General features: G+C 37.8%; 1 protein-coding gene across 1 annotated transcript in view; it reads left to right on the top strand.

The window, feature by feature from the left end:
• The first annotated feature begins 1,154 nt into the window (after window positions 1-1,154).
• The window catches only part of LOC145695167 (uncharacterized), a 52,496-nt gene continuing 38,006 nt past the window's right edge, over window positions 1,155-15,644 (top strand). Inside the window, exon 1 of the mRNA XM_081772115.1 lies at window positions 1,155-1,643. Coding sequence (XP_081628241.1) covers window positions 1,617-1,643 — 27 coding nt within the window. The 5' untranslated portion in view covers window positions 1,155-1,616. The remainder of the gene's footprint in view (window positions 1,644-15,644) is intronic.

The raw sequence follows: 15,644 nt of genomic DNA, 5'->3' as shown, positions 1-15,644 counted from the left end.
TAAAATGAACACGTGACCATCGCCACTAGACCTTGGCACAATGGCAGAGCGTTGCATTGTCTGATGAATCCCGATATCTTCTTCATCATGACGATGTGAGGGTGCGAATCCGTAGTGTTAATAGGGAACAGCTCCTTGACATCTGTACTGCGGGACGGAGACAAACTGGCTGCGGCTCAATTATTATCTGGGAAACATTCAGGTGAGCATCTATGTGTCTAGTGGAGCTTGAGCAAGGCACCATGACGGCCGAGGTATCACACGCTGCTTGCAGACTACGTACACCCCTTCATGACGGCCATGTTTCCCATCGGTAGTGGCATTTTTCGACAAGATAATGCACCATGTCGCAAGGCCAGGAGTGTGATGGAGTGGTTCGGGGGACACAGGAGCGAGTTCCAAGTGATGTGCTGGCCCCCAAACTCTCCGGATCTGAACCCAATCGATCACATCTGGGATGTGATTGAACGTGACGTGAGGGTGCATCACCCCCTTCCCGGAATTTACGGGAATTAGATGACCTGTGTGTGCATATGTTGTGCCAACTCTCCCCAGCGACCCACCGAGGAACATTGCGACCATGCCAAGACGCGCTGCCGTTCAAAAGGTGGATATACATGCCAAAAGGTGGATATACTAACAATTAGGTAGGTAGTCATAACGGTCTGGCTGATGTGTGTGTATATTTTAACTCGTATATTTTGTCTCGACTCGAATTTCGAGACGTCTCGACTCGAATTCGAGTCGAGTCGAGACAGAGACTGTCGAGTCGAGACTCGAGTCGAGACAGCAACAAATTTTCGAGTCGAGACACGAGTCGAGACAACATTTTCTCGAGTCGAGTCGAGACAGGCTTAAATCTCGACTCGACTCGACTCGAATGCATCCCTATTTACCGTTGTGACTTATCCAAAGAACAGTTACTGCTTATAATACACATGTAACGTTCCAATTGAGTAAATTAACTGAATTTGGAAAATGACCAATTTGCTACAAAATAGAATGACATTTCATAATTTCTTTCTTTTTTCTCATTCCTCCTCCCTCCCCCCATTGCTGTTACGTATTGCTCAGCACGCAATGTTTTAGCCATCCGTACCGCGTACCAGTTGAGTTAGTTGAAAGGCGATAAAAGAGATAGAATGCTCGGGAACTCGTCACGAATAGTCGCAACCCTTACAACACAACGCTTGATCAATACTGCATACATCAGGTTTTCCTTACAACCCAAAAAATGAAACCATTCATTAATCCTGCTGCTAATATTAATTTAGTCGTGACTAAGCAACATTTCGACAAACGTTTTCTTTCTAGTGGAAAAAAGTACTGCAGATCTTCTTCACAATACGCTATAAATGGTTTTGAACAATAATTCCGTGTTTAGTCAATAGAGGGCAGGTTATCGTTTCCTAGGAAACGTTAGTTGTTGAAATATCATGGAGAAAAGTTGCTCTTCTCGTTCCTGCATGGCTCTGTGGTTTGTAGTCACGTTTCTTCTCACGTTTTCTTCTCACTGAAAGTGATTTTACTTTTACCAAACAAGCAATGATTTTATTATTATTATCAACAAACAGATGACACACACCTGGAAAAATATCCAGCGTGACTGATCCAGCATGGCTTATAACTTCAGTGCAAATCAGGTAAGTTCAAAGTATAACTTTTCCGATGCTGACCACATGTCTATTTATTTGTTGTGTTTAAACTAGGAGACAATGCAATATTTATATATTTTACTGAACAATAATGTGATTTGATTTTAAAGTAGTAAACGAAGAACACACTAATTCTTAAATAATATTCAAATTAATTTCCGTAAAGTACATAAAAAAATCTTTTCTTCAGTAAAATCTTTAAACGTTGAAGTTAATAGTAAAGAAGCAGCAAGTTTGCGTCTAATTTCACAATGTGGAGTCTTCTTTAAATGTTAAGGTTGGCAAATGACATATTTCAGTTTTTATGTCCCACGATTATGCCTGTTATGAGTTGATTTTCGGTTTAACGGCCCTTTCAGCAGCGAGGCTATGTGAGACGGGACCTACTGATTAACGTGGAATCCAAACCACATGAACTCCCGCCGGGATTGGAACCCGGATCTCTTACGCCAAAGGCGCGTACACTAACCGCTTAGCCACGGAGCTCAATGAAAGTGAATGAGCATGAAGAAAACTGGAGAATTTCGAGAGAAACCCACGGACACGGTTTTCTCCACCACAAACTCATATAATCTGGGATAAAAACAGGAACCTCTCGTGCCAGAAGTATCAGGTTGATTGATTGCAAACTTTAGAATAAAGTAAGGGACAAAAATGCACTAAATACGTAACTCATTCTGAAATGGATATCATCTAACCAGATAATGTACAATAAAAAGCGAAAGTTTTTTCTCTCTTCTATGAAAACTCTCTTATTTTTTTCAGTTCTATACATCCTTCATTGTCATTTTTAATTGATTTACTGTATTGATAATTTTTCAATATTCAAATTAAAGAAAAAATAATGTAGTTATTAACATTGACAAAGATACTTAACAGTGTCACTGAAATATTTGAAAAGAAAAAAAAATCACATATTATATTTTCTCTAAAACAGAGAAATACCTATTTTCATTTCCTTAGAAATAAATTATATAAAAAAACCTTATGTAGCACAATAAAATAAATAATTCGCGTATGTACGTTGAGAGGAAAATATGCTGGATGAATTAACATTATCTTCAGTTTGATAACGTATCAAGAAAAGGAATTGTCTCTGCCTTTGGTAATCTACTGTATTTTAAAGCAGTGGTTCTCAACCAGTGTGTCGCGAAATTTTATAATTGAAAAATCGTGAAGCACTTAATAGGCTAATTTGTTAAAATCGATTGTGAAACATTGTACAGTCACACAACGGAGAGCCACTACTTTATAGGAACTTATAGGCTCACACTATTACATAATTTATATTAATAAAAAACAATGAAATGTGTCGTCAGTCAGAAACGTTTGGGAATCATTGCCTTAAAGTGTTATATGTTATAAATACTTTCACTGCTGGGTGACTTCAGTCTTTATACAAAACTTAAAAGAACAATCTCTCCATGTGCATCGCATGATATAACTTCATGAATCAATATTTGCTTCATGTACATGTGATTGACTATTTCGTTGGAAGTAGCTTAAAACAACTAACTTCAATTTCACGAGTTGAAGAATATATATATTGAAATGTTGCAAATTGAAAATATATAGCAATTTTTTGAATAAAGCATATTCTGACTTTACCTATTTAATTTCAATAAATTTTCTTTAATTTTTGTACAGATGTAAAATTTAAAATAAAATTACTATAATAACATTTTGTTTGTAAGAAATAAATTCTATAAAGTTTTCATTTGACTACAACGTTGTTATCACTGGGTAGTCAAAAATTTTGATGTATGGTTTCATCATATCAATCACAAGTCTTAAATTCGCAAAAGCGGCAGATTAAACATTGAACACTATAATTTAGAGAAATCAATGCTTTTAAAAAAATCTGATTAGTAGTTGAAGTTATACATCATGAAAATAATCTCAGATGAGAAATATAGTAGCTTTTTATTCAAAAATGTTAAATCGAACATTTTTACAGATACAGGTTGTTTTAGACTTTCACAACTATGGAAAGTGTTATTCGTCTTTATCCATCTGTCAAGGGGCCGCGTGGCTCAGTGCTAGAGAGCGCTCACCTCTGCTGCGTTGGTTCCCTGATTTGATCTCAGCCCGTACCAAGCGAGCTTTGTGGTGGGCAAAAAGCATATACGTCTGTTTTCTCTGGGTTCTCTTATTTCCTTCCACTTTCTTTGTTCCACTATTTCCTTCATTATCGTCATCACCGTCTCCATTAATTGTGGGATGTTAAACTCGAAATTTTAATTTTACTTCGTTGATTTTATGTTTGTCTGTCGACAAGTATCAGAGAATAAGCGGTAACTGATAGCAAGAAGCTGCTTTTTCTTTTAAGGATCGATTCAACGTCTCAACAATATATTCGTCTTCATGTTGATCTTATTAAAACCGGAAGTGGTAGAAATTTATTTGTATTTTCGGTTTCAACAAGGATCTCCATAGACCAAATTGGTAAGAAACAACAGTAAATAGTTCTTTGATATAAAGACCGTATTCCAAGAATAAATTTCATCCTGACCTCGATCTATTTGTTCAAACTGCAAGTGGTGATCTACGATTGCTGATTTTAACACTGATTACCGTAATGAGAGTAGCGAGAAGCAATTTTTGATATTAATTCCGTACCACAATAGTAGATACTATCTTCTACTTCATTACGTCACAATTTTTCTCTGTGTATATTACAGTCATTTTCAACTCGCAAATATATGACGTAAGAGCGGGCTTTTACGTTCAGAACCAGGAGAGGGAGAGGGAGAGAACAAGTTGAGCAAAAAAGGAGAGGAACGAGGTCGATGGAATGGAATAAAACAAGTGTTGGCAGTGTTTGATTAGCACCACGAGTAGTTATCTTAAGAACCATCGACTACACCTTGTTTGTCTGCCGCCATTATATTCTATCAGAAGCTTGCTGTCTTCTTCTCGTTCCTCTATGTGAATGGTTTACTGAGAACATGACATCATGGAACATCCAGTTCGAAATGACTATTCCAATGCAACCAGAATGATATAAATGAATTACCTCTTCTGGTTTCAATATTGATTTCCACAGAACAAGACCAGTAATAGTAAGCAACCGACATTTATATGAGGGGCGTTCTATAATCATTTACGCTTATTGTTTCAGACATATACAGAAGATTTACCCAGCAACTGATGTGTCGATCTTCTCAATATATTTTTCCTTTATGCACTTTTATCAGCGGTGCGTCAGCTTCAAAAGACCCTTCTAGAACTTGTTAATCGTGGCTTCCCCTTCCAGCCAGTCGATCAGAAGAATACATTTCGTGTCCCAGAACATTGTAGCTGTACGCTTCTCAGCTGAAGGTGTTCGAAATTTCTTTGGCAGTAGGCTGTCATGATGTTCCCACTGCATTGATTACTGCTTCTTCGTCGACTCATGATAATAGAGCTACATCTCACATGCCTAGCTCCATTACCAACCACAAGCCTAGACATGAAATCTTCGGGATCATGATCATGGTGTTGCAAAAGTTCCCTGTACATGTCCACACATCTTTTTTTGTTCTGCAAGAGTTTTGGGACCCATCTCGCACTGACCTTCCCCACTGTAAGTGGTTGTGCACCATACAGGTTAGTCCAGTGGCGCTCTTCAATTCGAAGAACGTGATGCATTTGTTATCTTAAATGGTTCCCTTTATCACGGCGATTATGACTAGTGCTGTCATTGTCACTTTCCTTCCAGAACTTCTCCTCTTTTCGCAAAGGTTTAACCCACTTTCCAACCTTCTAACCAGTTGTACATTGTTTTCCGCGATGGTGCATATTCTCCACACAGTGTCACAAATCGCCTATGGATTTCAGCAGCGGCCACACCCTCTTTCCACAGGAACCTCGACGCCCAGTGCTGTCCTCTATAATCACTTCTATTTACTTATTTTTGTCCGTTAGTAACATTCACAGAGGTTCAAGAAATGGGCTGCATAGGAAGCTTCTGTTGTCTCCGTTGTCGATGATGCTCCCAATCTGTAGATGAAAGCCCTAAGTGCCTGTGGCTGTCCTCCGAACTTCAGTGATCCACTGCACCTGGAACGAGAAAAGAAAGTGTAAACCACTATAGTACACCCCTCATATATAGGGTGGATTATTTATTTTGAAATGACCTTGTAATTTTTTAACTAATCCATAAAAGTCGATGAAATTTTGTATCACGCAAATCTAGATAGGGGGCATTGTACCGCCCGATGAACAGTGACATAAAGTTTATTTTTTAAAATGACACTACATCAGAATATTACATATTTCAAATCTACATTAAATTAAAACTTCTAATACCACATGTATTGTTCAGCGTTATAAACTAAAGATGCTACAATTCCATAGACATTCATAAACATCCAAATTTTGGAGGCCTTTAAAGTAGTAATAATGGAAGAAAAATGGACATATTAATCACATTTGAAGTACTTACTGTCGAATACCATGACCATAATATGACGTTTTTCTAATAAGTAGGAACAAAAACACAAAGGATAGAAAATTTTACTTTCTTTGAAAGGTTCTACTTCGGCAATATCCTTAGATAAATATCACATTCCATGGCATAGATGGCTTTCGATAAACGTAAAGATCATAATGCCTCCTGGTCCGTTAGTTCTAAGTAAATTCATATCCTGTTTTATATATTATATCAAACACTTATCGTTATTTTCACAACAGAACTATCAAACTTCCCCTTCAATTTCACTTCTCTCTATCATTATATATTCCATTCTGACTGTTAATTGATGGTTCATATACAAATTTTTCATAAACCTTCTGTTACTCCCTTTCACTCTTAGCTGCGGCGCACAATACTAGTTCTACAGTTAGGGATGCATTCGAGTCGAGTCGAGTCGAGATTTAAGCCTGTCTCGACTCGTCTCGAGAAAATGTTGTCTCGACTCGTGTCTCGACTCGAAAATATGTTTGTGTCTCGACTCGTGTCTCGACTCGACAGACTCTGTCTCGACTCGACTCGAATTCGAGTCGAGACGTCTCGAAATTCGAGTCGAGACAAAATATACGAGTTAAAATATACGCACACATCAGCCAGAATATTATGACTACCTACCTTATTGTCAGTGTGTCCAACTTTGGCACGGATAACAATGGCGACGCGTCTTGGCATGGACGCAATGACCCTTGAAAGGTCACTGGAGAGAGTTGATTGCTACACATAGGCAAGGGCGCCGATTTTTCTGTAAATGTGGAGGGGGGCATTCAGATGCAGAAGGCATATATATGAGGATTTTAAGACAAATTGTATTCAAATTATGCCAAATATTGTATATTCATAAATACAATGCGGGGGCTCACATGAGCTTTGGGAGTGTCCGAGCCCCCTCGGCCCCCCAGGATCGGCGCCCTTGCACACAGGTCATCTAATTCCCGTAAATTCCAGGGAGAGGGGCGATGCGCTCTGAAGTCATGTTCAATCACATCCCATTTGTGTTCGATTAGGTTCAGATCAGGCGAGTTGGGCGGCCAGCACATCACTTGGAACTTGCCCCTGTGTTCCTCGAACCACTCCATCACAATCCTGGCCTTGTGACATGGTGCATTATCTTTTCGAAAAATGCCACTACCGTTGGGAAACATGGTCGTCGTCTGCAAGCAGTGTGTGATACGCCTTGGCCGTCATGGTGCCTTGCTCGACCTTCACTAGACACATGGATGCTCACGTGAATGTTTTCCGGAGCATAATTAAGCCACCGCCAGCTTGTCTCCGTCCCGCAGTACAGGTGTCAAAGAACTGTTCTCTTGAAACACGACGGATCCGCACCCTCCCATCGTCATGATGAAGAAGGTATCGGGATTCATCAGACAATGCAACGCTCTGCGACTGTGCCAAGGTTTAATGACAGTGGTCATGTGTTCATTTCAGTCGTAGTTGCCGATGTCGTGGTGTTAACATTCGCACATAGATGGGACATGGGCTTCGGAGGCCCATCGTTAGGGGTGTTCGGTGCACTGTGTGTTCACACGCACTTGTACTTTGCCCAGTAATAAAGTATGATGTTAATTCTGCCACAGTTCGCTGCCTGTCTTGCTTTACCAGTCTGCTCAGCCTATGACGTCCGACATGTGTAATGAGGTGGGGGCGCCCAACCCCTTGACGTTTGGACGTTGTTTTCCCTTGGTTTCGCGGCTTGTTGAAGACACTCACCACAGCACTCCTCGAACATCCGACAAATCCTGCAGTTTCCGAAATTCTCCTGCCGAGTCTGCGGGCCATTACAACCTGCCCTCAGTCAAACTCAGATCGCGCGCCTTCCCCATTCTACACACGGCCAGCACTCTCACTGATACTGCATGCACCGTACGCGTGACTGACTAGCAGGCATTCGTCGGCAGGTGACACAGATATCGCCTGGACGGAAATTATATCGATAGTAGGTTGGTAGTCATAATGTTCTGACTGATCAGTACATATTAAATAAATTTAAAATGTAGGAAATTTTCAACATTCTGATTAACTTGCAGGAAATTTCACAATGAAAAGAAGCAACTGACTTGGACAAGACAACAGTTAGTTGATGGGGCAATCTTTTTTTCTGGTCTTTGAGGTGTGAGCTTTGACCATGCCTTGTGAAATTTTGATGTTTGGTGCTCATCAGTCGCGCTTCCATTTTTTTTTTTTTTAATTGTTCCAGTTCATGATAATTAACAATACATTGCGCAGTTCGAATACATGTTCACGTTTTCATTCAATCCAACTCAAGCCGCTTCAGATACTATAGAGTTGTATTTGTTTACGAAGAATTAATTGCGTATTAGAAATACACCCAAACAAAACATTCTGCGTGCTCATCTGCTCAGTATTCAAGGTTTTAATTACAACCTGAATTGTTAAAATGCGAACGTAAGTTGCATTAGATATCTAAGCAGTTCCTAGTCTATGGATAATTCAAGCAATGCTAAGTCTTTCTAGCAAGTACTTCTGCTGTTCATAAACCTTACGCATTGGAGTAGGAAAAAAAAGAAAAGAAAAGAAAAGAAAAGAAAAGAAAGAAAGAAAGAAAGAAAGAAGTAAAATTGGTAATTTTGCAACCGTGACTCACTTGGGCTCATGCTCTCTATCCTCAATGGAGCTCGCGTTCGCTAATCTCAATGAGGATCACACTAGTCAAGTTTCTCACTAATTCGAGCTTGATATTTACTGTGAAATTCTCTTCAGCTCGATCGCGTAATGCCACACGTCCTTTCTTGTGTTTACATTTGTCTCACCATTTTCGATTTATACGAGTGGCCGTGGACTTTTCAATTAAGTTTTAGTTTTCATTTTGACCCGCCGCCATTTTGCACAGGGTTGTCGTAGAGAGTCGAGACTTGCTCCATTTTCCTTCATTTTACAACAGATTTCAAACGATGTGCTACTTAACCCCCTTGCCATTTGAAACTTTTTAGTTGGATCCCGTCTGGGACCCTGCGGGGAACCCTGGGGCAAACTTTTTACCAGTGGCGGCTGGTACTATATGTTGCATGGTTGTGCAACCGGATATTTTTTTAAATACTAAAAATATTTTTAAGTGTTAAAGTAGTGTATCAGTAAAAAATAAACCTTTGCTCTTGAGCGCAAAACAGTATTGATGCATTTCTGAAAAAAGTCAATTAAAAAACGAAAAGAAAGAGAGAGATTTACCTTTCCAGTGGCAGCGAACGTTGCCACTGGAAGCAGTAACATTGAGCATATGGCAGCGAGCTCCTATCTCTTAACATGGGGAAGTGGATTTATTCTTGCAACGCTCCTATCTTCCCGTATTGGTCCCTTACGGTTGCATTTTTTCCGCAACTGGTCAGCTTCTGTAATAGTTACGAATTCCTCCGCTTAGCAGCGCTTGACTCAGTTGATAGGGTGAGGAAGATACAGACGCGTGGAAGAAAGAAGTTATTCACAAAACAAACTCGCAAAGAACAAATATAAGTCTGGTGGTAGCAGGGACGGATCCAGGCTGAAAGTTTGGGGGGCGGTCGTTCGAAGTCAATAGATTTTATTTAACATTTATAATACAAAGGTGAAAATTCTTGGGATAAGATTTATTTTTTTTAAAAATCCTATTCTGGGGGGGGAGGGGGGTCAATCGAGTCTCCAAGAAGAAAATGTCTTACTACGGGTCTAATTCCTAGCTCTGTGTCCTTCGTGCACATGATTCCGTGTTCGATTTCCGGCGGAGAGCATAAATTAATATAAAATCATTCACTCCCAATACTCATCTGTCTTCTTTAGCCTAATTTGCTGGAATGTTAAACTATTTTTTTTTTTAATTTTCAAAGGAAAACATCTTAGATTTCATGCTTCTTTACAGACAAAAAAAATACGTGGTTCCTGAAAATGGACTTTTTGTTCCGTATATTTATACAAAGAAATGCTAACAAAATGCGTATTGTCGGAGGAGAGAGGTGTTTCTGGACCCCAAAGAAAGTAAAGCGGAAAATATTTGCGGTAGCGATGCTTTCTATTCAGAGAAACTTGGCGAGCAGCATTTCAGATTTCAATAAAGTCATAGAAAAATTTGAAGCCCGAAAGATCGAAGAAAGACCTTCCATTCTAAAATAATGCATAGTTTATATAATTAAATAATTTTGTTTAACTGCGTGCATGCAATTTTCTTGCTTTTTTTCTTCTTTTCGGATTAACGCCATCATTCATGGCTTACAGCACATACTATATATTCGATTTATCTCGTGTCCAATAACATGAGTGTAGAGGTTTTGTATATAAATAGTGTATAAACGTACATTGATAGTGGTTGTTTGAAAAAAAGGAAATAGCTTATATATTAAATTAATATTCGAGAAATAATTTAATCAATAATATACAAATAGAGCTTAAAAGACTTTCCTCTTCATATTTCCTGAATATTTCTTGGATAGGACTCAAGAATGCTGGGGGAGGGGAACACTTGCGCGTACCTACATACCTTTGATATTGCAGCATTGCAACCGTTGCTTGTACAGACTACGAGCCGCTACTGCTTTTTACCCCAAAAAAGTGTGGCCTTGAAAATGATGGGATACATGTTCACCGAGTTTTCCATTTACCCAATCGTTTCCGAACAAATGACTCGGTTCAAACTATTCTAGCAGGTAATTTCCTAGCTATGGCTTTTTAAATATTTAGAAATTGGCCATGTTTTTGGCCGATATCACGGGAACGGTAAGCCATAGAGATGTGATATTGGTGGTAATCAATCCCTAATAGAATGTTAAACATTTTTGTTCTGATATTAATTGGTGGGCACTGGCCAACTGGCCAGTGGTTTGGCCAATGGCCAGTTGGCCAGTGCCCACCAATTAATATCAGAACAAAAATGTTTAACAGTACCAAAATGTTCACCATCCTTTTAGATATTGATCAACACCAATATGATCTCTCTATGACTTACGGTTCCCGAGATATGGCTGCTTAAATTTCTGTAAATCGGTCATTTTTTGGCCACTATCTTGCGAACGGTTAGATTGACGCGAAAAATTTAACCATTTTGTCTGATAGTTTTTGATGCTCTATCTATTGCAGTGTACAAAATAGAGAATTCAGTAATGAACTTTTTAAGTTCGTTGAATATGTTGTAACTCACGATATTCCGCCCGGTGACACGTATAACTTCGGGATTCGTCTAGTTATAACATATCCAATGCGAACAATTGTCTCGTTCGGATCTCAGTGGAGCCACTCCCTTGTCAGTAAGCAACTGTCTTCTTCAAATAACAAGTTGTTATATCTCGAATTATTTTCTTGGAAGATATTTCTGGTAAATACGATAATTTATTGTAATACACTGTAATTCTAGTCAAAGATACACGATATCGAAAATATGGCATTATAGACTAACATAATAATATGCAAATATTACACTGGAAAATAAAATCTTTGGAAAATCGAAAAGAGGAACCTGATATTCATGTTCACAGTCATTCCTCATTATTTGATTTTAATTATTACTTCATTATCAACAAACTTAAAAAAGTTCGATACTGAATTCTCTATGTCTGTGTGTCTGTCTGTCCGTCTGTCTGTTATTTGCGATTTTTCAATTTTCAACCGTGTATTTGATAGAGCTTCAAAAACTATCAGAAAAAGTGATTAAATTTTTCGCGTCACTCTTACCGTTCCCAAGATATTGGCCAAAAAATAGCCGACTTCCAGAGATTTAAGGAGCCATATCTCGGGAACCATAAGTCACAGAGAGATCACATTGATGCTGTTCATTACCTAAGAGGATGGTGAACATTTTGGTACCAAATAGTAACCGATTAACACTGGCCAATTGGCCACTAGTTTGGCCAATGGCCAGTTGTATAGTGGTCACCAATTAATATCGGTACTAAAATGCATACCATCCTCTTATGTATTGACTAACACCAATATCATCTCTCTATGACTTACCGTTCCCATGATATTGGCCAAAAATGGCCAATTTCTAGATATTTAACGAGCCATAGCTTGGGAGCCGTAAGTTGTAGAGAGATCATATTGGTGTAGAGAGATCAATACCTAAGAGGGTGGTGAACATTTTAATACCAAATAATAACCAGTGTCCACTGATTAACTGTCTACTGGCCAACTGGCCACCGTTCCCCAAACACTGGCCAAAAAGTTCAAATTTCTAGATATTTAAGCAGCCATATCTCGAGAACTGTAAGTCATAGAGAAATAATATTTTACTAATTTTTGTGAGGTAGGAACAATGACAGTTTTCCTTTCCGCTCCATATCTCCATTCTTTTTAAGTTCGTTCTGGCAATGCTCATGGAGCATTCTCAACTGGTTTAATTCTGTGAAACTGTTAGAATTAATTATAAGCTGTGTAGAAACGCTTTCAAAATGCATTAAAATTATAAATGACAAGTAAAAGGTGCCTTGCTGAGCGTACCTTGTAGAGGCCCCCTCAAGTATGCTCCCCCGCACCCTTTATCGCTGTCACTGGCTAATATGAATATGAAACAGATGTCAGGCAAGGACAACTAGCGGTGTTTCCCATACGATCAGACGATGACTTATTTATGGCACGTGCCATAGTAGAAGGCGGCATAGTTGAAGAAACTACACCCTCTCAGTAACCTAAATTGCACGAAAATTTCCAAAGCAGGTTCATTGACCTGACTACCGCATATTGCCCACTTTGTCCAAGAGCGGGATGGTTTGTTTCTAACTTTTCTACCGAAAAGCATTTGTCTGGAATGGTGTTTCGGAGACAATAAAATAAAGAAAATATACTAGGTAGAGAGAGAGCAGGGAGGAGGGAGTGTACCAATTATTCTTTCCTCTAAACCAGCGTTTCCCAACCTTTTTCAACTTGCAGCACACTACGGGTGTAACATGAATTCTCGCGGCACACTTATAGATATTATTATTTGTAAATATAAAACACACTGGTATTTTTTTCTTTGATTACTTATCTCCTTCGCACAGAGAAGAAAGCTCGATCACTGGGTTTTCCTCGTGGTAAATCACTATGCTTATTTTTCATTCTAATTTAAAAGGAGTAAACAACTGCAATGAAATGTTGGACTCAGGTTATTAAAAATACGCTTACTCTTTCGAAAACTGTATCCAACCTTTTACTAAGAATGAAGATCATTAAATAACGAACGAACAAATAAATCTATTTTACTTTTAAAACACAAATGTAAATAATTTATCGAAAGGATTGAATAATATTTTAAATTTTCAAGTTACGAAATAGTCTGTAACGATAAAGAAGCAATAATGGTCATAACAATAACAAATACTTTTTTCAAAATTAGAAATGTACAGAAAAGTAACACGGCATGAAACTTAAAATTGTATATTCATAGTAGAGGTTGATAGTAATGTGCAATACAAATATACATTTTCCCCTACGTTTTGCAATTTGATTGCTATAGAATTAATAATTTTGTTTTGATATCCTCGCGGTACACCAGTGGCCCATTCACGACACGCCAGTGTCGCGGTATTTTTACTGCTAGCTTCTCATTTTAGATAGGTATATTTACAACAAAGGAGGGGTAGGATGTACCTTTGCACCCCCCTAAATCCGGCCCTGTCCAGAAGTTATGTAGCCCTATGGCGTTCATGGAAATAAAAACACAATAGTTATAACTATGCTAAATTACTATAGACTGCCAATTGCTCATTCAGAGAATTTATGATGTTCACTTTATTGCAATGTTCTTATACAGACTAGATATAGGCTACGGATAATAGTTTTATACAAACTAGATAATCAATTATCATTATTATTATTATTATTATTATTATTATTATTATTATTATTATTATTATTATTATTATTATTATTATTATTATTATTATTATTATTATTATTATATTTGAAGTACAATCAAATATCACGACATTAATTACTAGTTTTAATTAACTGAATTGAGCTGAAAATTAAATCTTGATCTCGGAAGATAAACTATTAAATTTATGCGTTCTGTACCTTTCTAAAGTAATAAATGCTGGAATTGGTTTCAAGGCTGTTCCTGAGTGAATAATTTCTTCATAATAATATTGAAAGTTTTAGAAAAATTTTCGAGACATTCGAGTCGAGTCGAGATTTTTATGAGCTGTCTCGACTCGAAAATTCGAGTCGAGAAACACGTTTGTCTCGACTCGTCTTGAATTTTACAAAGTGTGTCTCGACTCGAATCTCGACTCGAATTCGAGTCGAGTCGAGTCGAGATTCGAGACATGTCTCGACTCGTGCGCATCCCTATCTACAGTCCTCACATCATTTTGCCTTCGATTCCTTAGCTAAGAAACTCATATTTTTATTACACTTTCTGAATATGTTTTCCTTTTTCTCTCTCTCCTGCTTCTATATTCTTAATTATATCGTATTTTTACTATATTATCGATATCAGCTGCCTTCCCGTTATTCATCTAGCTAAGACTTTCTCCGAACTCATATAACTCTTTTATACATGCGTTTATAAATGGCGCGTTCAATACCCAAGGAAATGAAATCCACTTTTGATCATTTTGGACATATTTCATTTTTAAGATCTCCATCTGAAGCTTCTTTCAAAACTTAAAAGATTTATGTCCATATAGTGTAAATAACTCTTATAATGTAACAAACAGTATTAACTTTCCAATATACTGTATTTAAGTTAGGATTGCTATTTGTCCCGAATTAGGTGGGGCATCCTGAAATTTAAGAAAATTTTTCAACGTCCAGAATTACACCTAAGAGTACACCAAGTGATCCAAAACACGAAATTCTAAGTGGCATTTATAAATATCTACGCACGATATGTGCATATGACTATCTAGATATCAATATGGTTCTATTGTTAAGAATTTTCTTGTTGGTAGCATTGAAATCACCACCAATGATGTTATTATTTGACCTGTTTAGTAGTTCTTATCTTCTGATCATCATGACCTGATGCTATGAGATGTCTGTTTTGTGTGTTTTGGTTTAAATTTTCATTCATGAATATACTGTACGTACTTCTTTCTATTATTTCCAATAAATTGTTCCACGAACAGTCAGCGACAAAAGTTCTTTCCGTTTGATGAAATTAGTTTCGTAAATAACTTCTGATTGGAAGGACAATTTGAGTACAGTTTTCAGTAAATTAAAAAAGTTGTAATTTTCTATACATTCCAGCCATACCACCGTTGTACGCTCCAGCCATATCACCATTATTTGCAAAATAAATTTTACCAAACGGAAAAAACTTCTGTCGATGAGTAGTGCAGGAACTTTAGGTTCATAATTAGGGGTTTATACAAAAAATTCATACAAGCGAGGGACTTTGCAAGGAATTTGACCTCCTTATCAATATACTAAAAGCTCCCTAAGATTGACCTTGAACTCGGCCGCCATATTGGGAAATGGCCGCCGATTTTCAGTTTTTCGCCGATAACTTTAAAACGAGCAGAGAGAGCGTAAACTATAAAGAGTAATGATATATAGAGAATTAAAAAACACATATTTTATGTATAATACATCTTTTTAGCTTTATTCGTTCAGGAGATATGAGATTTTAAGTTATG

This window comes from Thermobia domestica, chromosome 9, assembly GCF_964235325.1.
Source record: "Thermobia domestica chromosome 9, izTheDome1.hap1.1, whole genome shotgun sequence".
Classification (NCBI taxonomy): domain Eukaryota; kingdom Metazoa; phylum Arthropoda; class Insecta; order Zygentoma; family Lepismatidae; genus Thermobia; species Thermobia domestica.
The sequence above is the reverse complement of the archived record's forward strand: the minus strand, read 5'-3'. Positions and strand labels throughout refer to the sequence as shown.